Source organism: Larus michahellis, chromosome 2 (assembly GCF_964199755.1).
Source record: "Larus michahellis chromosome 2, bLarMic1.1, whole genome shotgun sequence".
Lineage (NCBI taxonomy): Eukaryota > Metazoa > Chordata > Aves > Charadriiformes > Laridae > Larus > Larus michahellis.
The window spans coordinates 84456992-84477249 of NC_133897.1; the positions used below are offsets into that span (position 1 = coordinate 84456992).

At 35.2% G+C, this 20258-nt stretch overlaps 1 protein-coding gene across 2 annotated transcripts in view; it reads left to right on the top strand.

Moving 5' to 3' along the window:
• The window catches only part of CDH10 (cadherin 10), a 106126-nt gene extending 98325 nt beyond the window's left edge, over positions 1 to 7801 (top strand). For both annotated transcript variants that reach the window (XM_074576149.1, XM_074576150.1), the window contains 3 exons: positions 3538 to 3646; positions 5612 to 5863; positions 6730 to 7801. In XM_074576149.1, coding sequence (XP_074432250.1) covers positions 3538 to 3646; positions 5612 to 5863; positions 6730 to 7223 — 855 coding nt within the window. In that variant the 3' untranslated portion in view covers positions 7224 to 7801. The remainder of the gene's footprint in view (positions 1 to 3537; positions 3647 to 5611; positions 5864 to 6729) is intronic.
• The last annotated feature ends 12457 nt before the right edge of the window (positions 7802 to 20258 follow it).

Here is a 20258-nt window from a genome sequence, read left to right on the forward strand (position 1 = left end):
GATCTCCCAATCTGGTGAAGAGCATGTTCCTTGGGATGACATACAGAAGGAACTTGAGTGCAGCAATGAGACTACAAGGAGAACTTTCCAGGCTCAGACAGGAGACGAAGAGTACTTGCTCTATTGGAATGCGTATGTGGCCTCATTTGAAAAGGAGGTAGTAAGGCACTTCCAGTGTGAATTTCCAGTAATATCCTCATTTACAGAAAAAATTTTATCAGTATTTTAAAAGCTTAGGTTCTAATAGAGAATAGCAAAGCAAATAATGTCTTTGTTTGTGAAGTATTTTACAATTAATTTAGAGGTGCTACAAATGTGACAATGTATCTAAAAGCATTAGTTCACTAAGATGATCCTTAAAACTTTGCCTTTTAAAGAAACTTACCAGCAAGTAATTTGAAACTGCATAGTATTTAGTCAGCCAGATGTTTGCTGCCATTTTTTAATTATCCCTACATTTTAATACCTAAATGATCCTTGCAACAGAAAAACACAGGCAAGTTGTTTTTTTTTTATTCCTAATGTAAGCAAATTAGCTAAATTTTCTTGCAAAATATATTATAAGGTTAAAAATTGTCAGTACTTGAACAGAGAAGTTCCCAGAGAACTTCGGTTGCCACAATAAATGATGAATGGGGGAATTAATAAAAGATATTTTCTTGTCGCCTGCTGTTCTGCTAGGGGACACTGGTCGATAGTGCCATAGTAGGTGAATAATCCTTCTAAGCCGTAAGAGATTTAGGCTATAAAAAATTATACATACTCCTTTTAAACTGAGTATGGACACTCAGAAGTGGAGGAGTTGATTTTCATCAGATTAACACCAACACCTGACTGCATTCACGGCCTCCAATTGTGAAGTAAAATGGGCTAGTGTTTTCTTGACTTAATTTTGCAAAAATATCTAAAGATTTATTTGCTAATTACTAAATAATTTAAAGTTTTGTTCTTTAAAAACAAATAATATTCTATGTTTGTATCATCCGTTTTGTTCATCTAGTAAGTTATTGGGGGTTTACGTGAGAAAACAAATGTAGAGAAAGACAAAACTCCAGTTGAGAAAGCAAGCAAGCTGTTGCATTAAAACAAATCCATTCCTTGTCTCACGAAGAAATTTTTTACTGTATTTTGGATGGACAAGAGAGAAGTTGGGAGTTAATCATGCATCTGTTAAGGCAAACAGGAGTACATTGCAATTGCTGATGTTAAAGATGATCAGTCCTGAAAAAAGCTGTGACATGAAGAGAAATGGCTGTATTTGGAAGAAATGGAAGAGGAAAACCAAACAGGGTTTAACAAGTATGCCACAGGGAAGGAGTAGTGTCAAAAATTAGATGTAATTCCATGCTTGAAAAAACACTGCAATTTAAAATGACGGATCAGAAATGAAGGATAGAAATGACATAGGCTAAAGATTAACCTATTTTTGGAAGTTAAACTTAAGAACCTAACTGAACATTCACACATGCATGCACAAAAATTCGGCCATAGGTACAGTATTTATTGCTATGGCATAAAAAAAAGCACTCTGAAATAAAGCAATAAAGATGTCCAAAATTGCATTATGTTTGGGAAATGACATTTTGCCACCCTGAGGTATAGAAACTTCAGTGAAAAAAATCCACGTATTCATTTACCTCACAGATAAACAGATGTTGATAAAGCGCTTGCCATTGCTTCCCAAAAAAATACCTAAACTTTTTTTGTAGGTATTGCAGAAAGCACTCAGTCCAAGTATTGAACTGATCTGATGCATCCTGCTCTGAGAATTGTGACACCAGATTCTCACCCCACTCTGAGGCGGTGCATCTGTAGAATATGCTACAATGTTTTGCAAGAGTTGTAATACATGTATTCAATCTAACTGGCATTTTTTTATCTCAGGAATCTTATTGGTGTATTTTGCTATGCTAATAAATAGAAAAATCACATTTTAGAAACTTATATTTTTATTTTTACATTTAATTTGAAACGGTAACTTCCCTTCACTGGGTAAAAAACTGGCTGGATGGCTGGGGCCAAAGAATTGTGGTGACTGAAGTTAAATCCAGTCGACGGCCAGTCACAAGTGGTGTTCCACAGGGTTCAGTGGGGCCTGTTGTGTTTAATATCTTTATCAATGATCTGGATGAGGGAATCAAGTGCACCCTCAGTAGGTGTACAGACGACACCAAGTTGGATGTGAGTGTTGATCTGCTTGAGGTAGGAAGGCTCTACAGAGGGACCTGGACAGACTGGATTGATGGGCTGAGGCCAATGGTATGAGGTTCAAGAAGGCCAAGTGCCAGGTCCTGCGCTTGGGTCACAACAACCCCATGCAATACTAAAGGCTTAGGGAAGTGTGGCTGGAAAGCTGCCCAGCAGAAAAGGACCTGGGGGTATTAGTCGATAACCAGCTGAATATGAGCCAGTAGTGTGCCCAGGTGGCCAAGAAAGCCAATAGCATCCTGGCTTGTTTCAGAAATAATGTGTCCAGTACGACTAGGGAAGTCCTCCCTAGTCCTCCTGTACTCATCACTGGTGAAGCCACATCTTGAATACTCTGTTCAGTTTTGGGTCCCTCGCCACAAAAAAGACATCAAGGTTCTGGAGCATGTCCAGAGAAGGGCAACAAAGCTGGTGAAGGGTCTGGAGCACAAGTCTTACGAGGAGCTGCTGAGGGAACTGGGTTTGTTTAGTCTGGAGAAAAGAAGGCTGAAGGAGATCTTATTGCTCTTTCCAACTACTTGAAAGGAGGTGGTAGCGAGGTGGGGGTCAGTCTCTTGTCCCAAATAAAAGGTGATAGGACAAGAGGAAACAGCCTCAAGTTGCACTGGGGGAGATTTAGACTGGATATTAGGAAAAATTTCTTCAGAGAAAGGATTATCAAGCATTGGAACAGGCTGCCCAGGGAAGTGGTTGAGTCACCATCAAGATATTTAAAAGACATATAGACGTAGTGCTGAGGGACATGGTTTAGTGGTAACTTGGCAGTGGTAGGTTATCGCTTAGACTTGATGATCTTAAAGGTCTCTTCCTACCAAAACTATTTAATGACGCTATGATTCTATCCTATCAGAAATATCTATTTGATTAAATACCATTTTTGTCACAAAAATATGAAACATCCTCTGAATTTCTGTCTTAGGCATTGATTTGAATTTAAAATGATGGATAAGAGATGAAGAATAAAACCAACCTAGGCTACAGATAAAATTATTTTTGACAAGTTTTGTCCTCTATGTAGTTACAGAAATATAAAAATAGGTATTAAAAAAAAGAAATAGAGGAAGACTAAGATAGAAGCTGTCCATTTTATATGTGTACGTGTGCCACCACATGAAACGTGTATGGATGCTCTTGCTGGAAAAACTTATATATATACTTGTTTAACATTTGTTCAGTTAATGTATTCTACAGTTTAAGTCAATATGTGTATAGTTTGAACATGGAGATGTCTTAACACTTCTAGTCGTCTTAAAGTAATCAGAGAGCTGTATCAAAAACCTAGGTGTATTTTGGTTTTTTGTTGTTTGTTTGCTTGCTTTTTTCCTGCAGCTTATTCAAACCATAAGTGCAGTAGACAAAGATGACCCTCTTGGTGGACAAAAATTTTTCTTCAGTTTAGCTGCTGTTAACCCTAACTTCACTGTTCAGGATAATGAAGGTAAAGTTCATGCCTGTTCCAGGGAAAGTGTTTTATCTTTGCTGTCTGGACTATATTTGCTTTTGGTGTCTATCAATAAGTAGAGAGGCCATTGAGGTTGCTGCTAGCAAGAAAAATAATTTTACCTGAATGTTTGTAGTTTAGGACTTCTACATTTTTATGTGTGTAAGGGAGGCAAAAATTAGGATGGCAAAAATGTGATAAAACAAATTGTAAAGAAAATCAGTCAAAGTGTTGGTTTGGGGTGAGTAGCCAGATGAAGTGCTTGACTGAAGGAGAAAAAAAGGTTTCAAAAATGGCTCTACCGATTAGTTCAGATTTTCCACTTTATCCTTCTGTCACATAGCTCTTTTTTCCTTGGTCTTCTGTTTTTTCTTCTTTCTGACCATTAATGAAAATAATAGTTCTGAGCACATAGCCACTTTGTCTTTTCTTTTAGTCCTTTGTCAATCTTTATCAGAGAAAATTTTCAGAAGATTCTGTTGGAGAAGGGGAACTATGCACCCATTTTGGCCCTCATTGTCTGTATGACTAACTGAGAGAGCTCTAGATTACAGAAGAAATAAATGAGGGGTACATGATACCAGCCTTCAAATGTATTAAAGGCATAAAGGCAATGGAAATAATCCTTTTTTCCTGATGAACATTGCAGGAAGTAATAGCCTGCAAACAACATGAAAAATTTTAGGTTAGATAGAGAAAAAAACAGTAGGGAAGGTGAAGAAATGAAATCAAATTGTTTGGGTACCTTATAAAATTCCCAGCAGCAGAGGTATTTAAAGATCCATCAGACACATAGTTTTTGATGTTGAATGAAAACAAATAGCATACAAATTCCCAAAACCAATGAAGGGATGCAATAAAGGAAAATTTTGTGTTTCACATCATGAAGGCTATGAAAAAAAAAATATTAATATTTTAAACAAGATTATATCCTGGTGACTAAGTCCTGAGTGTGTAGAGGTATAGACCTTGCTATTTTTTTTCTATCTGTAATTATTTTCTTTCTTTTTGCACATGGATTATTTGAATTCAGCCTGAAGCTGGCTGGCAAGATAGCTAACCACTTACCTCAAGAGGTCCACAATATGATGAAAATTTGATTTTTCCTTCTAATGGAGGCTAAATATGTATTTTCTCTCTTTTGGACCAAAAGGTTAGCAACATTAGTGTTGTCTCACACTCTAGTGTTGTGGCCCTAAAAATAGAAGAAATAGTCTCTCCCTGTTATTCATTACTTCCCTTCCCTCTGGCCACTCAGTGAACAGCTTTTCAAGCTGAAGTGTACCGCATACAACTAAGTGTACCGCATACAACTACCGCATACACATAATTTGTCTGCTACAAATACAGTTTAGTAAATTCACTTCTCAAAACTGCAGGAATACCGACCATCTTTCACATTTTCTGAATTCCTAGGACACTTTTTACCTACAAAATCTATTCCATGTGCTAAGGTACATAAATCATTGTTCTATGGTATGTTGAAAGTGTTTTGGTGTGGAAAATCTCATACCGAGTTTACAGATAGCAGTCCTGTGGGTGTTGTCACGGGAGAGCCATAGAAAGAATCTTTCAGAACAGCGTGCTTGTTGAACAGCGTGAAGCAGAAGTTTATTTTTTCTCAGTTGGCCACTTCATTTCAGGGCTTCAGCCCTGAACTGGAACTGTGTCACGCACTGCATGCATTAATCTATAAAACATTTTAAGCTTTGAGAAATTCTCATTTCAAATCACACTCGAAGGCAGTGCAGAGGCACAGAGGAATGGGCCGGATGTACATAAAAAATTATAATAGCTTTCTAATCAAATGGGAATGACATTAGAAAAAGAGAAGAGATCACTATGATATCAGGAACAGTTTAAAATGCAACCAGTGATGTAAAATGTGGTGGTTTGCGGCGTACTATAAATGATACATTTTATATTCATACACTCTACAATAGTGTATTTTAATCCATCTAGATAACACTGCCAGAATTTTGACAAGAAGGAATGGCTTCAGTCGACATGAAATAAGTACTTACCTTCTACCAGTGGTGATATCGGACAATGACTACCCAATCCAGAGCAGCACTGGCACGCTGACCATTCGAGTGTGTGCCTGCGACAGCCGGGGGAACATGCAGTCCTGCAACGCGGAGGCTTTGCTCCTCCCTGCTGGCCTCAGCACCGGGGCGCTGGTTGCCATTCTCCTCTGCATCATTATCCTGCTAGGTAAGAAAAAGAAATGTGTCTTTACCCCTGTGAACAAATGCTTCAGGCCTGGTTCATTTTACAAAATTCTGCAGGTTGGTAAAATTAATGATTTTGCAAGAAGAATTCAACTGCAACTTGATACAAAATTTAAAAAAAAAAAAGACAAAACCCATTTATCTGGGTACTGGACATTGTAAATAAGAATTCAAGTGCCAGACTGTTAAAACTATCAGTGTGCAACCAGAAGCTAATTTTTGTTATTCTGTTAAGCCGTCTGAAAAAGATCAGAGAGGAAGAATAGCATAATCAAAATTCACTTTCATGTCTTTCATTTTAAATTTTTTTGAGGGAATGTCTCTTTTTTATTTAAATAACTAACTAAAGTCAACATGCAGTATATATTTCACACAGAATATGCCAGTAAATAGTATTTTTGCTATATTAAAGCACTGCCTATCCAGAAGTTTCTGTGCTGTAATTTTAAAAAAGCGCATTTTGTAAAACCTCCATTTTGTGGTTTTCAGAATATCACTAATGACCTATAATTCACCTCAAATGCAGCATTTAACAATATACTTTGAGCTTGAAAAAGGGAAAAGATCTTCAGAATAGACCTAGCTATTTTAAAACTCATTAAAGTCACAGAAGGAGTATGTAGACAATCTCATGGTTCTATAAAGCAGAGCACGCAAAGTGTGTGCAAAATAGCACATTTTGATATAGATCTTACTGTGCTACCGTAATAAAAATACAGATATTTATCCGTTTATCAGAGAGAAATTAATTGCTAAAATGTAGCTGAAATAAAGCTCTTTTACTTGGTGGATTTACTGCTAAGAAATTGTTAAATAAAGATCTTTACCCATTCTTTGTTTCACTCTAAGTTATAGTGGTGCTGTTTGCTGCTCTAAAGAGGCAACGAAAGAAGGAGCCTTTGATCCTCTCTAAAGAGGACATCAGAGACAACATTGTGAGTTATAATGATGAAGGCGGTGGAGAGGAAGACACCCAAGCCTTTGATATTGGCACACTGAGGAATCCTGCAGCTATCGAAGATAAGAAGCTTCGACGAGACATTCTCCCTGAGACGTTATTTGTACCACGGAGGACTCCTTCAGCACCAGATAACACAGATGTCCGAGATTTCATTAACCAAAGGCTTAAAGAGCATGATACTGATCCTTCTGCACCACCGTATGACTCACTTGCAACCTATGCCTACGAAGGAAATGATTCAATAGCTGAATCCTTGAGCTCCTTAGAGTCGGGTACTACCGAAGGAGACCAAAACTATGATTACCTCCGAGAATGGGGCCCTCGGTTTAATAAGCTAGCTGAAATGTATGGTGGAGGAGAAAGTGACAAAGACACTTCTTGACCTACAGTAGGCTACATTTTTGTTTCCTTTGAGCGGAAGTAATTTTACAGACACCTTCTGCACTCAACAGTATTTAACATTCAGGAAAATTTTCCTGCCACTCAGCACAATGGTTTCCTTTTAAAAATTGTTTTTAATTTGTCCATTAATGTCATTCATTCTTTCTAGTAGGATACCACTTGGAATATATACAGCATTTTATTTAATCACCTTCCAAGAGCCAAAGCTATGGAAATTCAGTGTTGTCCATTTTAGTAAGTAAAATAAAAATACCTTACCTTCAGAAATTTGAACAGGGTGATAATCCCTTAAGCAACCTCATGTACAAGCCGCTTCTGTTAGGTACATGTCATATCCTTGCAAGTGCAGCTTTTAAGATGGCAAAGAAGAAAAAATCCAATATGTCCTGTTCTGTACATTAAAATTAAAACAAAATGTACACGTGGTGTTAATAAGTGTAATATGCAGCTGGTTTAAAAAAAAGTTTGTGCAACTCCATTTCATCAAATTCTATCTGCCAATGTTTTATATTTATATTTTTGTATTTATTTTTAAGAAATAAACCAGGTTTTACAACTATGTTGATGCTTCCCTGCCTGTTCTGGCCATCAGTTCCAGGCTTGAAGAGAACATGACATTTCTCCGATGACAGCACAGCCAACTGCTAGTACTTCTGTGCTGCAGTATTCTCCATACATTTAACACAATCTGAAGTGCTTGCGCTCACAGGGAGAGGATCAAGTTATAGACCTATTGGCTTGATCAAAAGTGCTATTTCCTACAGTTGTCATGTTTAAGAGAAATCTTGTGCTATTTTTGAGCTGAACTAATAATATTCTATTCTAGAAAGTTGAACTACTATATTGTCTCAACTTGAATTACCTTGTTTTAAAATCATGCTAGGACAACTAATCCGTCCAAACACAAAAAATTAGTTTCAAAAACTGAGTTTATTTGTTCTATAGTTCTCCATTTTGAATCACAATTACATCATCAGAGGTGATCTGTAACTGCGATGGATAAAGTGTAAAAAGATGTTTAAACAATCATTTTAAAGCAACATCCTTTTCCAAAGACAAATCATTTGATGACAAACCACTGTGTGTTGTATTGCAACCATCTGAGGGTAATCTAATCTCCTTTAAAGCTGTCAGTAAAAAAAGTGTCAGTAAAACTAGCACACCCACCATCTAATTTACTGACTTTTCTATAGCTTGGAAAAGTCGAGTAAAAAGAAACCTGCGCAACTAGCCAACTGCAACAGAAATTGTACTTTAGCTATCACAAAACGAAGTAGGTATCCCAAGACATTTTAAGATGTCTCTTTTTACTTTCAATCTTTAGATTACACAAATCTATTTAGTAAACAAGCACTGAGATTTCAAAACGTTGCTGAGATGAGATAATTTCAGAGCAAAAGCAGGATGTCGTAGGGTCTGTATTTACTTATTGATTGTAGAAAAAAGACATCTGAAGGATAATCCCTCCCCTGTCTCTCTTAACTTCTTACTGGCATAAAATCAAAGATATTGAAAATATATTAGTCCTTCGAAAAGTGCAATGCTGCATTCTTCTTTGATCAGACATTTCTTCTCCTTAATGGAGTGATTAAACCCAATGAAGTTGAAAGCTGAATACAGTGCCATTATGCAAGCTATTTCAGTGCAATGGAGACAAAATTTTTATTGACTTGATATCGAGTTAAACTATTTTATCTATTAAGAAACTGTGAAGATTATGGATTTTTCTTCATTTCACTCAATAATACTTTCATTAACTAAGGAATTTTTATATTCCTTTATAGAAAATAATTCTGAGAATATGAAGAAACATCTTAGATAACCAGCATTACAAAGCTTTGTAGAAGTCTTACAGGCCATAGGAACTGTTGATCTTCTTTATGATCATCTAGTGAAATGGATCTAATTTTTTTTTCCTTCTTAATCTCCATTTGTCCTTCAACGGCATGTAATAGGAAGAAACAAACAAAATTCATCCATTAAATCCATAAATAGACAAAAGGCACTCTCCCAATATTGTTTTCTGTCTGCAGCATCACTGAGAACAGTGACACACTATATATTTAACTGAATATGTATTTGGACAGAAGATAAAATGGGCTGTAATACAGCTGGTTTTTACCACTTTATTAAAAACAAGGTTTTGGTTAAACAGATCTAGCCAACACTTTTACATGTAACTCAGTAAGAATCTCTGTTTGTTTCCAGAAAGAAAAAACAAACACACACAGGTCCCTCCCTCCCTCCTTAAACATATCAGCAAATGTCAAATAAGACTCTATTATTTCGATTTGTGTTACAGTACTTATTTCTGAATAATAATTATGTGGAAATATTTGTTTATTGCTATGTTTAAGGAAGTTATTTTATAATTGTTCAGCATAATCTGAACCTAATGTCTAAAATTTAATCCTGTATGCATTATTAAATAAAATAGTAGTATACATTCTAGAAGTATATAACAATATATAAAAATGCTACTAAAATTATTATATAAATACTATAAATGAAAATTTGTTTTACCTCTTGCCATATCCTTGGAGTTTTACATCCCGGTACATTTTAGGAAAAGGAAAAGAGAAATCCATTTCAGCACTATAGATGTTACAGTGCAAATAGCATTTCATTGTACAAACATATACCATTTTATTGTACAAATATCCTAGCCTAGTGAAAGTGGGCATAGGAACATGCAGTAACCTGTGCAGACAAATCACAAAAAAAACCATTCCGGGATCATTTAAGCAATGGACTCTGGTCCTTAATATTACACGCAGTAACAGAATAGTCCACAAGCAATGTTCTCCGTGCTCTTACATGCCACAGATGAGTCATAACAGCTTAGTAAAATGTAAGGCCATACAGTAAAAGATAAAAGCCATGAGTATTAGATGTCAGGGAAAGGGAGAAGAAAAGCATCAAGGGCACTACCCCACTGTCTTTCTTACACCCTTACAATAATGGGGAACTGAAAAGTGAAACCCCCAGAGAATTCAAAGTGGAGAAAATGTAAAATGGATCCCTGCTTCCTAATTAGTACTTGCAAAGTCTAGCCACACGAAATTGTATGAGACTTAAAAAATGTAACACGTAGTAAACAAGACCCTTGTATTATTTACTCCAAATGAATTTTCTATACATCCTTATGACAAAAATGCCACAGAACCACACTAAACAAAAGGAAAATACATTAGTATTGCATTTCAGATGGAAATTACAAATGACTTATAAGGCAGACCTTATGAATGTTTAAAAATTCAGAAACATATCAAAACAATTGCAGCCACTGGATCCCAGGAAACAGTGAGTTCTTAGAGTCTATTGCAACAAATTGATTTTTTTTTTTTAAAGGCATTTTGTGAAAGAAGGGGTGTAGAAGATCTTATATTAACAACAACAACAAAAATAGTAATATTTCACAGAGCCTTTAGAGAAAAGATTGATGGAAAGAACTGTCTAAGCCGACTAAAAAAAGCCAACAGGAAATAAAACAAGCACCTAAATCAACAAAATCCTCACATCGCACATCATCAGGTCAATATCCACCATCTGCGAGCCCTGTACATGCAGATGCTTTTCACTCATTCATTGTTACAAGGTGTCACATTTCCACCATTTGTCCTTCAGCCGCATGTCATGCTATACCCAGGCCAAACTGCTTATCAATTACATTACTCTCTGCCAAGAGTCTACCCTTCATTCCTCTCACTCATTGTCCAGTGTGACTTTATTGCCATTGAATCAGATTTCCTACAACGATTTTTTTTTTCTTGTGCTACTTATCACACAAAGTTGGAAGAAAAAGAACAAAATTTGGTACATTATTCTCCTTCCAATCTCTTCTTATAATTTCCTCCTACTGGAGTAACTACAAAAATAACTGTTAAGGGCTACGGAGCTACTCATTATGCTAATCACAAATGGTGGAGACAATTAAATCCAATCATTGCTTCCGGTTGTTTGAGACTGGTTTGCCTTTATTCTAAAAGAAGTCAAATTATTTGACAGTGTTCCTCTAGGTTTATCCAACATTTGGGAAAAAGTCAATTCTTTGGGCACATCACTAACTACTCAAAAGAGAAATCAAGGAACTTCTTAGGAAGTTAGTTAGCAACATATACCCCATATAAGCATATCAACAAAAAAATTTAGGCTTCCTTACTTTTTATCAAATGAATCAACTAGCAATCTAACCATAAAAGTTATCAGAAGCCTTCAAAAACTGTATTATCATTATCAGACTCACTTGAACAGCACAGAAATCACCCAAGAGTAATCTGTTCACAGCAAGATGAGCAAATAGATGTTCAAGCTAAAACTATTTCACTTATTCATAACAGTGTTATCTACTATGTCCAAAACCATTATGTAAATAGTAAACATAAGGAGATAATAGCAAATATAAGGAGATGTGAATACAATTTCTTTCCCAACAAAACATCATGGGCTTCTCTACTGTCTCTCTAGTTTTTCAAAGGCTTATTCAAACTCTAGTCTAATATGGTTGAACTGGCTGAAAAGTCACTTTCCACATAACTGAAGGTGTAAAATATAGTAATAACAACATGGGAAGCAATAAGTAAAATAAGCCAGATAGATAGAATTAATTTTTTTAAAAATGTGGGGTTTTTTTCTCTTCTTTAAAGTTATTTTTGTTTTCATTTTAAAGGAATATAGTCAACTATGAAATCAAAATGACAGTTTTTAAACTAATGGGCTTTTTTCTGAATGTGAGTTTCTCTTTTAAAAAAAGAAATTCAAATGAAACTTTTAACTTTTGAGAAAACTTCATTGTCTTTAAGTTGATGTCAACCTCAATAAGCAATGAAAAATAAAAAACTCCTTGAAAAGAAATATGACAAATACTCTTTCTTTGATTTTTGGCTACAAACCAGAGATCAGATATATTTTGAACATATACTTGGCAAAATACTACTGAACTTTTCCATGAATGTTTGCAAAGCGGTATTTTGCTTATTGATTAAGCATTGGTAGGAAAACATTTCTAAGTATACTTGCCCATGTTTAGTTACTATGTGTGCGAACTCAGAAAGCTTCTCTTATATCTGCTTTTTTGAGGGAAACAGAACAAAGTCTAGTTATATAATATTCATTAAAATGCCAGAGGAAAGCCAACAGTTAAATCTAGAAAGTACCTTTTATGTCTAAACAGACTGAAAATTAGGGTGACTTGAAGCTGTACGGTCACAAAAAGTACAGCAAATTCAAGAAAGTAATTGATCAATGACTCCTGAAAAGTTTTGAAAGTCATGAAAGTGTTGACAAACTTTAATTTACAGAGGATGGTGCATGAAGAATGTGTCCATCATAATGCGTATCTCTAGTATGCATCTTCACTCATGAATTTCATCATTACAAAGAATTACAGAAGTAATGTACATTTGTGATTTGGTTTCCAGATAGTGTGGTAATCTCCTTGTTCATGAGGACAGAAAGTCACAAGATCTGATCACCTTCAGGAACTTAATTTTTCTGCTATGAATCAAGCCAGTCACAATTTTTACTTGCAGAGGAGGGATTTCATATTCTGTTTAGATATCCAAAAGGTGTTTGACAAGGTCTCTCATCAAAACTCCCATAGAAATTAAGCTGCCATAGTATAAAATGGAAAGTCCTCACCTGGGCAAAAGACAGAAAATCAGTGATATGAGTAAATATTCAATAATTTTAGGAAGGCCATAGGTGGAATCCTTCATGATCTGATCTTTTTGATCTGTAAAAGATGACGAATAATGAGGTAAGAGAGCTTATTTGTGATCATTATTAAGTTTAAGACCAGTAAATAAAGGGACCATCCTTAAAAATTAAGGGACATATTGCAACTGTAAAAGACTGGACAATAAATTAGTAGATAAAATTGCTATAGATTAATATGACGTGATGCAGTGATGGGACATGGTTATTCACAAACGAGATCTTGGAATTATAATAGCTGAATGTGGGAAAACCTTAGCTCAGTATTAAGAAAATAAAGGAAATAAAATACTAAGAATTATTAGGAAAAGAAGAAAAAAACTGTTATGCTACTGTCTTTCATGTCTTTGTATTGAATGTTTTATTGCGGTCCTTATCACATTCTCCCCCAGGCAAGATATTCTCAAACTAGATAAGATAAAGAAAAGGTTGAGCTGTGATCAAAGGCAGAAAATGGTTTCTCTGTGAGGAACAATGAGGTAGGTTAGGATTCTTCACCTGATAGTATATACGACAGTTGTCTATGAAAACATGAATGATGCAGAGGATCTACTATTCACTGTGTTTTTCAATAAAAGAAACAGGAATCATTTAATAAAATCAACAAATATCAGGTTCTAAAATAAGAAAAAGAGTTTTTTTTTTCTGACATAAAACACACCTAAAGCTGTGGAGTTCCTTGCTGCAAGATTTTGTAGATGCTAATAGTTTACATGGATTACAACATTGTTGAAGGAAATGTTTCAAAAGCTCCTCAATACAAGTTACGGTCATTCAAGAAGCCCTGGAATTTTACATTACCGGAGATCATAGAAGATCATTCTATGTGACAGTATAACTACATGCTAACTTCACAGTTTTGCTCTTCCCAACCATCCACAGCTGGCCACCATCAAAGACAGAGTCTATAGACCTTTGGATTTCTGGTACAATGATTCATATTTTCTCATTTTTATGACATTCGCTCTGCCCCCAAAACCAAATCCCACCCTATAATTCTGAATGCAAATGGATCATCAATAGTTGACATTCTTTTTTTATACCTGATGATGATGATGAATCCTCATGGGATAATTTTCCAGGAAATGTTTTAACAGTATCCAGAAGAAATGTAGACCAGGAAAATTGTAGGTGGTATTGACAGAAAAACTTTATTTTACCCATAGTCAGCTAAACTAAACTTTCCTTCACTACAGTTACACTTTAATATGAGTGGGCTCAAAATATGAATTTATTCGAAGAAAATTTAGTAGCGACATTTTCAAGACATTACTGGAATAATAACTAACAATCATTAAGTTTAACGTAACTATGTTTAAATTGCCATTTAAAATATTTCACTCTGCATGAACTTCCATCAGACACAGTAACGGATATTATAGCTAATTTAGCTGCCATAAGTAGCACTTTATTTAGTAACAAAAGCTGGTGATACTTGTTCCTAACTCAGAGGCTGATGAAAAATGCATTATTGGAAGGAAACTGTCCATCCTCTCACTCTCTTCCAAATAATTATTCCTGTTTGAGAAGGAATTGTTTTGCTTGCTTCCAGGCAGAATACAACATAAAACACTACTTCTAATGTCAATATTCCATATATAGGTACATGTATGTATGTATGTTCTAGATAAATATACATATACATGTACACAATACATATGCATGACATGGGAAAAGAACATATCTCATTCATATTAACAAGAGGCAATTTTGAAATTGTCACAGTAACCTTTCTAGATGACACTCCCAGCAGAGAAACTTTAGACAACTGCTATGCACAATTATGCCAAAGACACATAAACCTCCCTGTATCATCATGTCAAAACAGTGACCTGAGTAGCCTTGGTATAAATGAGGCTGGAAGACAGAAAAAAAAAAAAAAAAAAAAAAAAAAAGAAAAGTATGAAGATTCTCTTCTGACCTTTAATTATATCATCAGAAAAAATGTTTTTGTAAAAAAACCAGTCCTTCGTATCTAAGGGTTCAGTCTGGCCTTCTTCCATACTAGTGCACTGTTGAGAGAAAAAGGAAGAGACATTCTTCCTTATTGCAAATTTCCATATACTCCAAGTATTATGGTAGCTCCTACATTCTCTGCTATACTAGTTCAGGTTGCTCTGTTTTCCTCTGTTATGCACTGGGTAGTCTTGTTTTGGGAATGGTTTGATGCTGCTATATAAAGGCTATTCTGCATAGAGATTTGCCTTATTTGATACAGAGATTGGTATTTTGCAAAACAAATATTCCAACAAAAACTGCACTCTCCTCAGGGAAGCAATTTTCTATTTCTACTTCTATTACAGAGTCTAAAAATAAAATAAGTATCGGCAATCATAACCTATATAGTTTTGAACTTCTGAGCTCCAAACTGGTGGAAAAATATTCCTGGTATGCAAAACCATCTATCCTTAAGACCAATAACTCAGAGCTACATATCTCAGCTGGAAAGTATTTTCTTACTTTAGTAGATATTCCCCAGCTTCTTATTCATAAAATACATGTAAATTAGACCATGAGGATTTTTCTGATTAAATTAATTGTTTGTGAAGCAGAGAACTTTTATAGTGGTGAGCACCATTAGAATGACAGAAAAAAACATAATACTCGATAGCCCGCTCTGAGCAGAATGAAGCCAATGAAACGTATGGCTAGCCATTGGACAAGGACAATAGTTAATTACAAAGGGCATGCCAGCTTTCATTCAGTAAAGGAGAAACCTGAAAAAACCATCACATGTTTAAAGCTAATTTGTAACACATGTAAAATAAAGAAATAAGCACAAACAGCCTGTGGTGGGTTGACCCTGGCTGGACACCAGATGCCCATTAAAGCTGCTCTACCACTCCCCCTCCTCAGCTGGACAAGGAAGAAAAAATATAACAAAAGGCTCATGGGTCAAGATAAGGACAGGGAGCGATAATAAAGCAATTACTGTCATGGGCAAAACATAGTTATCACAGAGGCGCTTCCACCGTTGCTGATGGGCTCAGCCTTGGCCAACAGCAGGTCTCTCTTGCAACCAGCTGGTGTTGGCTCTATCAGACATAGGGGAAGCTTCTAGCAGTTTCTCAGAGAACCTACCCCTGTAGCCCCCCCGCTACCAAAACCTTGCCATGAAAACCCAATACACAACCTCAATAATGGCATTTCCTGAGTTGCCTTCGCAACCTTAATAACGTTAACTAATATATTTTTTGAGTATGATGTCAACTACTATGTGATAAAGTCATCAGACTTTTCCTTAGAAGTTCAAATTTTTCTGTCTTGTAGTGCGTAATAAACCATTTCATAGGTACAATTTTCAAACATGACTGGTCTAAGATTCCTTTGTAGTTTTAGCATTCTTAAAAAATAGAGTTTATTTCAAATGCAAGGAAAACTCATTTGTTTCTTTGTTTCCTGTAAATGAGCCTCTACCAGATTTTTGTTTTCTAAAAACCAGAATCTTCTATTAAACTTCCCAATAAAATTTCAGAATGCTTTGTGCCATATAACAGGATTAAAAAAATTACCCCAAACCTTCAAATAATAAAACATTTAAAAAGGAAAGCCCTGATATTAGCAGAGAAACAAAAGGAAATTCTACATATTTCCCTAAAGTTCCGGTGCACAGGGTAAAGACAAAATTGTATCATAAATTGTAAGTATTGTTAAAAGTAGATTTAACAATTTTGCTGTATTTATTCCTTTTTGCTAGCACATTGAGACACCCAAATAAGACTATGACATATTGTTGTCATTTTATTCACAAGCATGTCTTAATACCATAGGCCTTCCCTCTACTCTGTCAGAATAACATCAAATTTCTAATGTAACATTACTGACAAAAAGAGATGTAGCCTTCTACATTTGGTTCAGAACATTAAATTCTTGCAGGTATAAAACGTGCTTGCAAACTGAAAGGGGTTATTTTAGCTAAGACAGCAAGCAAACAATCCTCAAAGTACCGGCTTTCAAAGGTCAAATCTATGTAGTTCCAGAGTACAGCATCAAGTACAACATGTGTTACAAAACAAGCAAACCCATCAATTTCTCAAGTATGCATTATTGCTACTAACATGAATGGCAGTAAGCTTTATTGAAGATGCCTAAAAACTAGATTTGAGAGTAACTTCGAAGACCTGTAACAAGAAGATCAGGGGAAACCTTCCTCAAAGTTTTTTTGTAAGAAAAAACAAACCAACCCATGGAGCTAACAAGGAAATACACAGTCTGAATATTTAGGTTTCAACTTTGTAGCTATTTTTTGTCTCTGTCCGTTTCAATGAAAACATTTCTATGATTACATCCATTAATTTAATTAATATAAGTAAAAGCAATAGTAATCAACATTTATATGTGCAGATATTCTGTGTAAGCCCACTGAAAATAACTCCTTCTGGTCACTGTAAGCCATTTAAAATTTTCTAAGCCATTTAATGCACAAACAATTATCTTACATAAGGTATTTAGGGAAAAGCAATTCATGTTTAAAAGGAAAATGTCAGAGAGGAGAGGGGAGCACTCTAGTTTTTGCCTAGCACTCAAATGCCCTGAAATGAATGAACATCAGTTTGTGCTGCAACTGGAGTTTAAATATGAATTCATTCTTATTTATAACATGCAAGCTGAACAATGAGTTTCATTGATTTTTGTGCAGCGTTATTACAGGACAAAGCATTAAAATAATATAATAATAAAATATTGCCGTATGACTTGCAATGATAGCAGATGTTTCCTTTTATCATCGTTTTGGCTTTATTTCTTTGATGTTAACAGTGGATGTACCTCAAGCAGTTGATAGGTTCAGTTCCGTTCTGATAAGCACAAAAGAGTCATTTGCAGCCTAATTGAATGTTTTTAGGCCCCAGTCCCTCTTGGTGCCTTGATATTCCACTGATGATGTTAATGAAAGTAGAGCCCTAAGTCTGGTAGAGGAGTTTGATGTAACATGAGACAACTTTCATGTAATTTCAGCACCATACAATTTGAGTCAGTCAGTCAGGACCACCTACTTGATAATTTTGGAGTTTTTAATCTCTTTCACAACTATAGTGAGTTTTGTCATGCACAATCAAAGAAGTAGTGAGAGCATGCAAAGACAGAAACACATAAATAAATAAATAAAACATATTAAAATAGTTTGTTCCTGAGAAACATGTAGGTACAAGGTAAAAATCAATTTGTTTATTCATTCTGGAAGTCTACCATTCACTCATTTGTTCCTTAACACAAAAGAAGGGTCACGGAGCTATAAAAAAGAAAAATAGTGGTCTATGAAATTTTTATCTCTCTTCTTCAGCAGAGATAGTCATAAGCCAGTCTATGTTCTGGGCATGAGAAGGATTGAGTTTGAAAAGAAGTTGGAGTAGATAACAAATACAAAATTAACCGTTGAAAATTAATTCTCATCCCCAAGCGAGCAACTTGCCAATCATAACATTTTACTTCAGCACTGGGAAAAGAATGAGTTATATCAAGATCAGAAAAAATGTTTATATTAACTTATCCAAGCACCCTTATTATATATTTTTTCAACTTAGTGAGTTTTTGCTTTCACATAACAAATCAGGACATGGTGAAACATTTCTAGACTTTTTCAGTATAATTGATGTGCCAATTGATTAAACCAAGCAAAGAAAAGAAGTAAAATCGCAACATAATCTAATGCTATATTTGGAAATCAAGAGATCCTTTTTAAATGGGCTTCAAATCCTCCTATTTTGATTTGTGGGTCTTTCATCCCCCTTACCCCTCCAAACATTTCTATTTTTTTTGAACTGCACTGACATTTTAAGCAAAGGCATATTATGCAACAATGCTGCCAAACTGCTTTCACCTTAATGTTTTGTGCTCAATCACATAACGATGGCATTAATGGATTCCACATGAAAGATTAGATTGATGGAATAATTGTTGTTTCAACTGTGCTATTTTAAGTCTTTTATTTAAAGTCTACTCAAGTACTAGATGTCCTATACTAGCATTATCAATGCAATTAATAAAATACTAGGAAGAATTAGAAAAAGTACGAACTTTAGATGTTTGTTAAGTGATTTTATATACTAATGAAAAAACTAACTGTAAGAATTCTCATTTTAAAAAAAAATTTTTTTTTTAGTTCATATTAAAATAACATTATCTTCATAACAAAAGGTCTCATGTCCCACCCCTATACTGCATCTTATAGTGAAATTCTATTAAGAACGTCTCAATATATTTTTACATAGACTGTAAGTATAGCAAAAAAAAATGTGGCGCTCTCTAGCATGTCTCAGTATGGTTTTATCTCTTTTTCAGATGGTAATGGCATCCTGCTCAAGACTCTGAGAGACATTCAAATCCTCTGTCTGATGCCTGAGGCTCTAACTATTCACTCTTTCCACCATTGGGAAGGTTCACTTACTGTATAAAGGACCTGTATTGTTTTTTCAAATACCAAGATATGAAAATACAGTGGTGTTCAAAGCTTACCTGAAGTCTTATCCCTTTCCTCATTAAATGTGAACCATTCTTTAGTATGGCATTCACGGTCTTAAAAGAAGGTCATATAATTTCTCCAAGGAAGCTCAATCAGTTGTTGCAGAAGGCATATTTTTCAGGACAAGACAAAATGCAATTTTGTATAGCATCCCATCTTTCATAAAATGCTTTCTAAAACATGACCACAGAACACTTGATTTAGCCAATTCAGCTTCTGCCATTATAACATTTATAGCAGTGAAACCGATCTCATTTTCCTCCATGCAAATTTTGAGGGAGAGTAAATACAATGAAGTTATTTTGGATTTTAAGAGGAATGAATGAAAGAATGAAATCTTGGCATGCTTTTTTCAGATAAACACTTGAGATTTTTCTCTTTAAATATCCTTTGTTGTTAAAATTTTAAGTAGTAGAGGAAAAATAGCCAGGAGTTTTCTTTGAAAAGAAGAAATCCTTATTTCTTTTAACCCTTTTCAAAAGGTGTTTCACACCTTATTTCTGTGGATGTTATACCCTATGAACTGCTCCTTACTTTCATGTTAATTAGTTATCTCACACATTTTTCACAGTTCTTTTTCTCCTGGCAAGGTGTGAGGGTTTACACTATAAAGTGAATGGCATCATCTTGTGAGGGAGGAGTTCTTCTCTATTAAAGTCAAAACCTGAATTCTGACTTTCTCAAACACCCACTGCTATGCAAGCTGTTGTGCAAGGCTTGACTGTCCATAAACTGTTTTCCTTTTCTGTTGGTCATTTACTGGATATTGGCTCAGAACTGAACAGATATGATCAAATGCTGGAGGAATCTACTAACATGCAATGCTAGCATGGAGGAAAA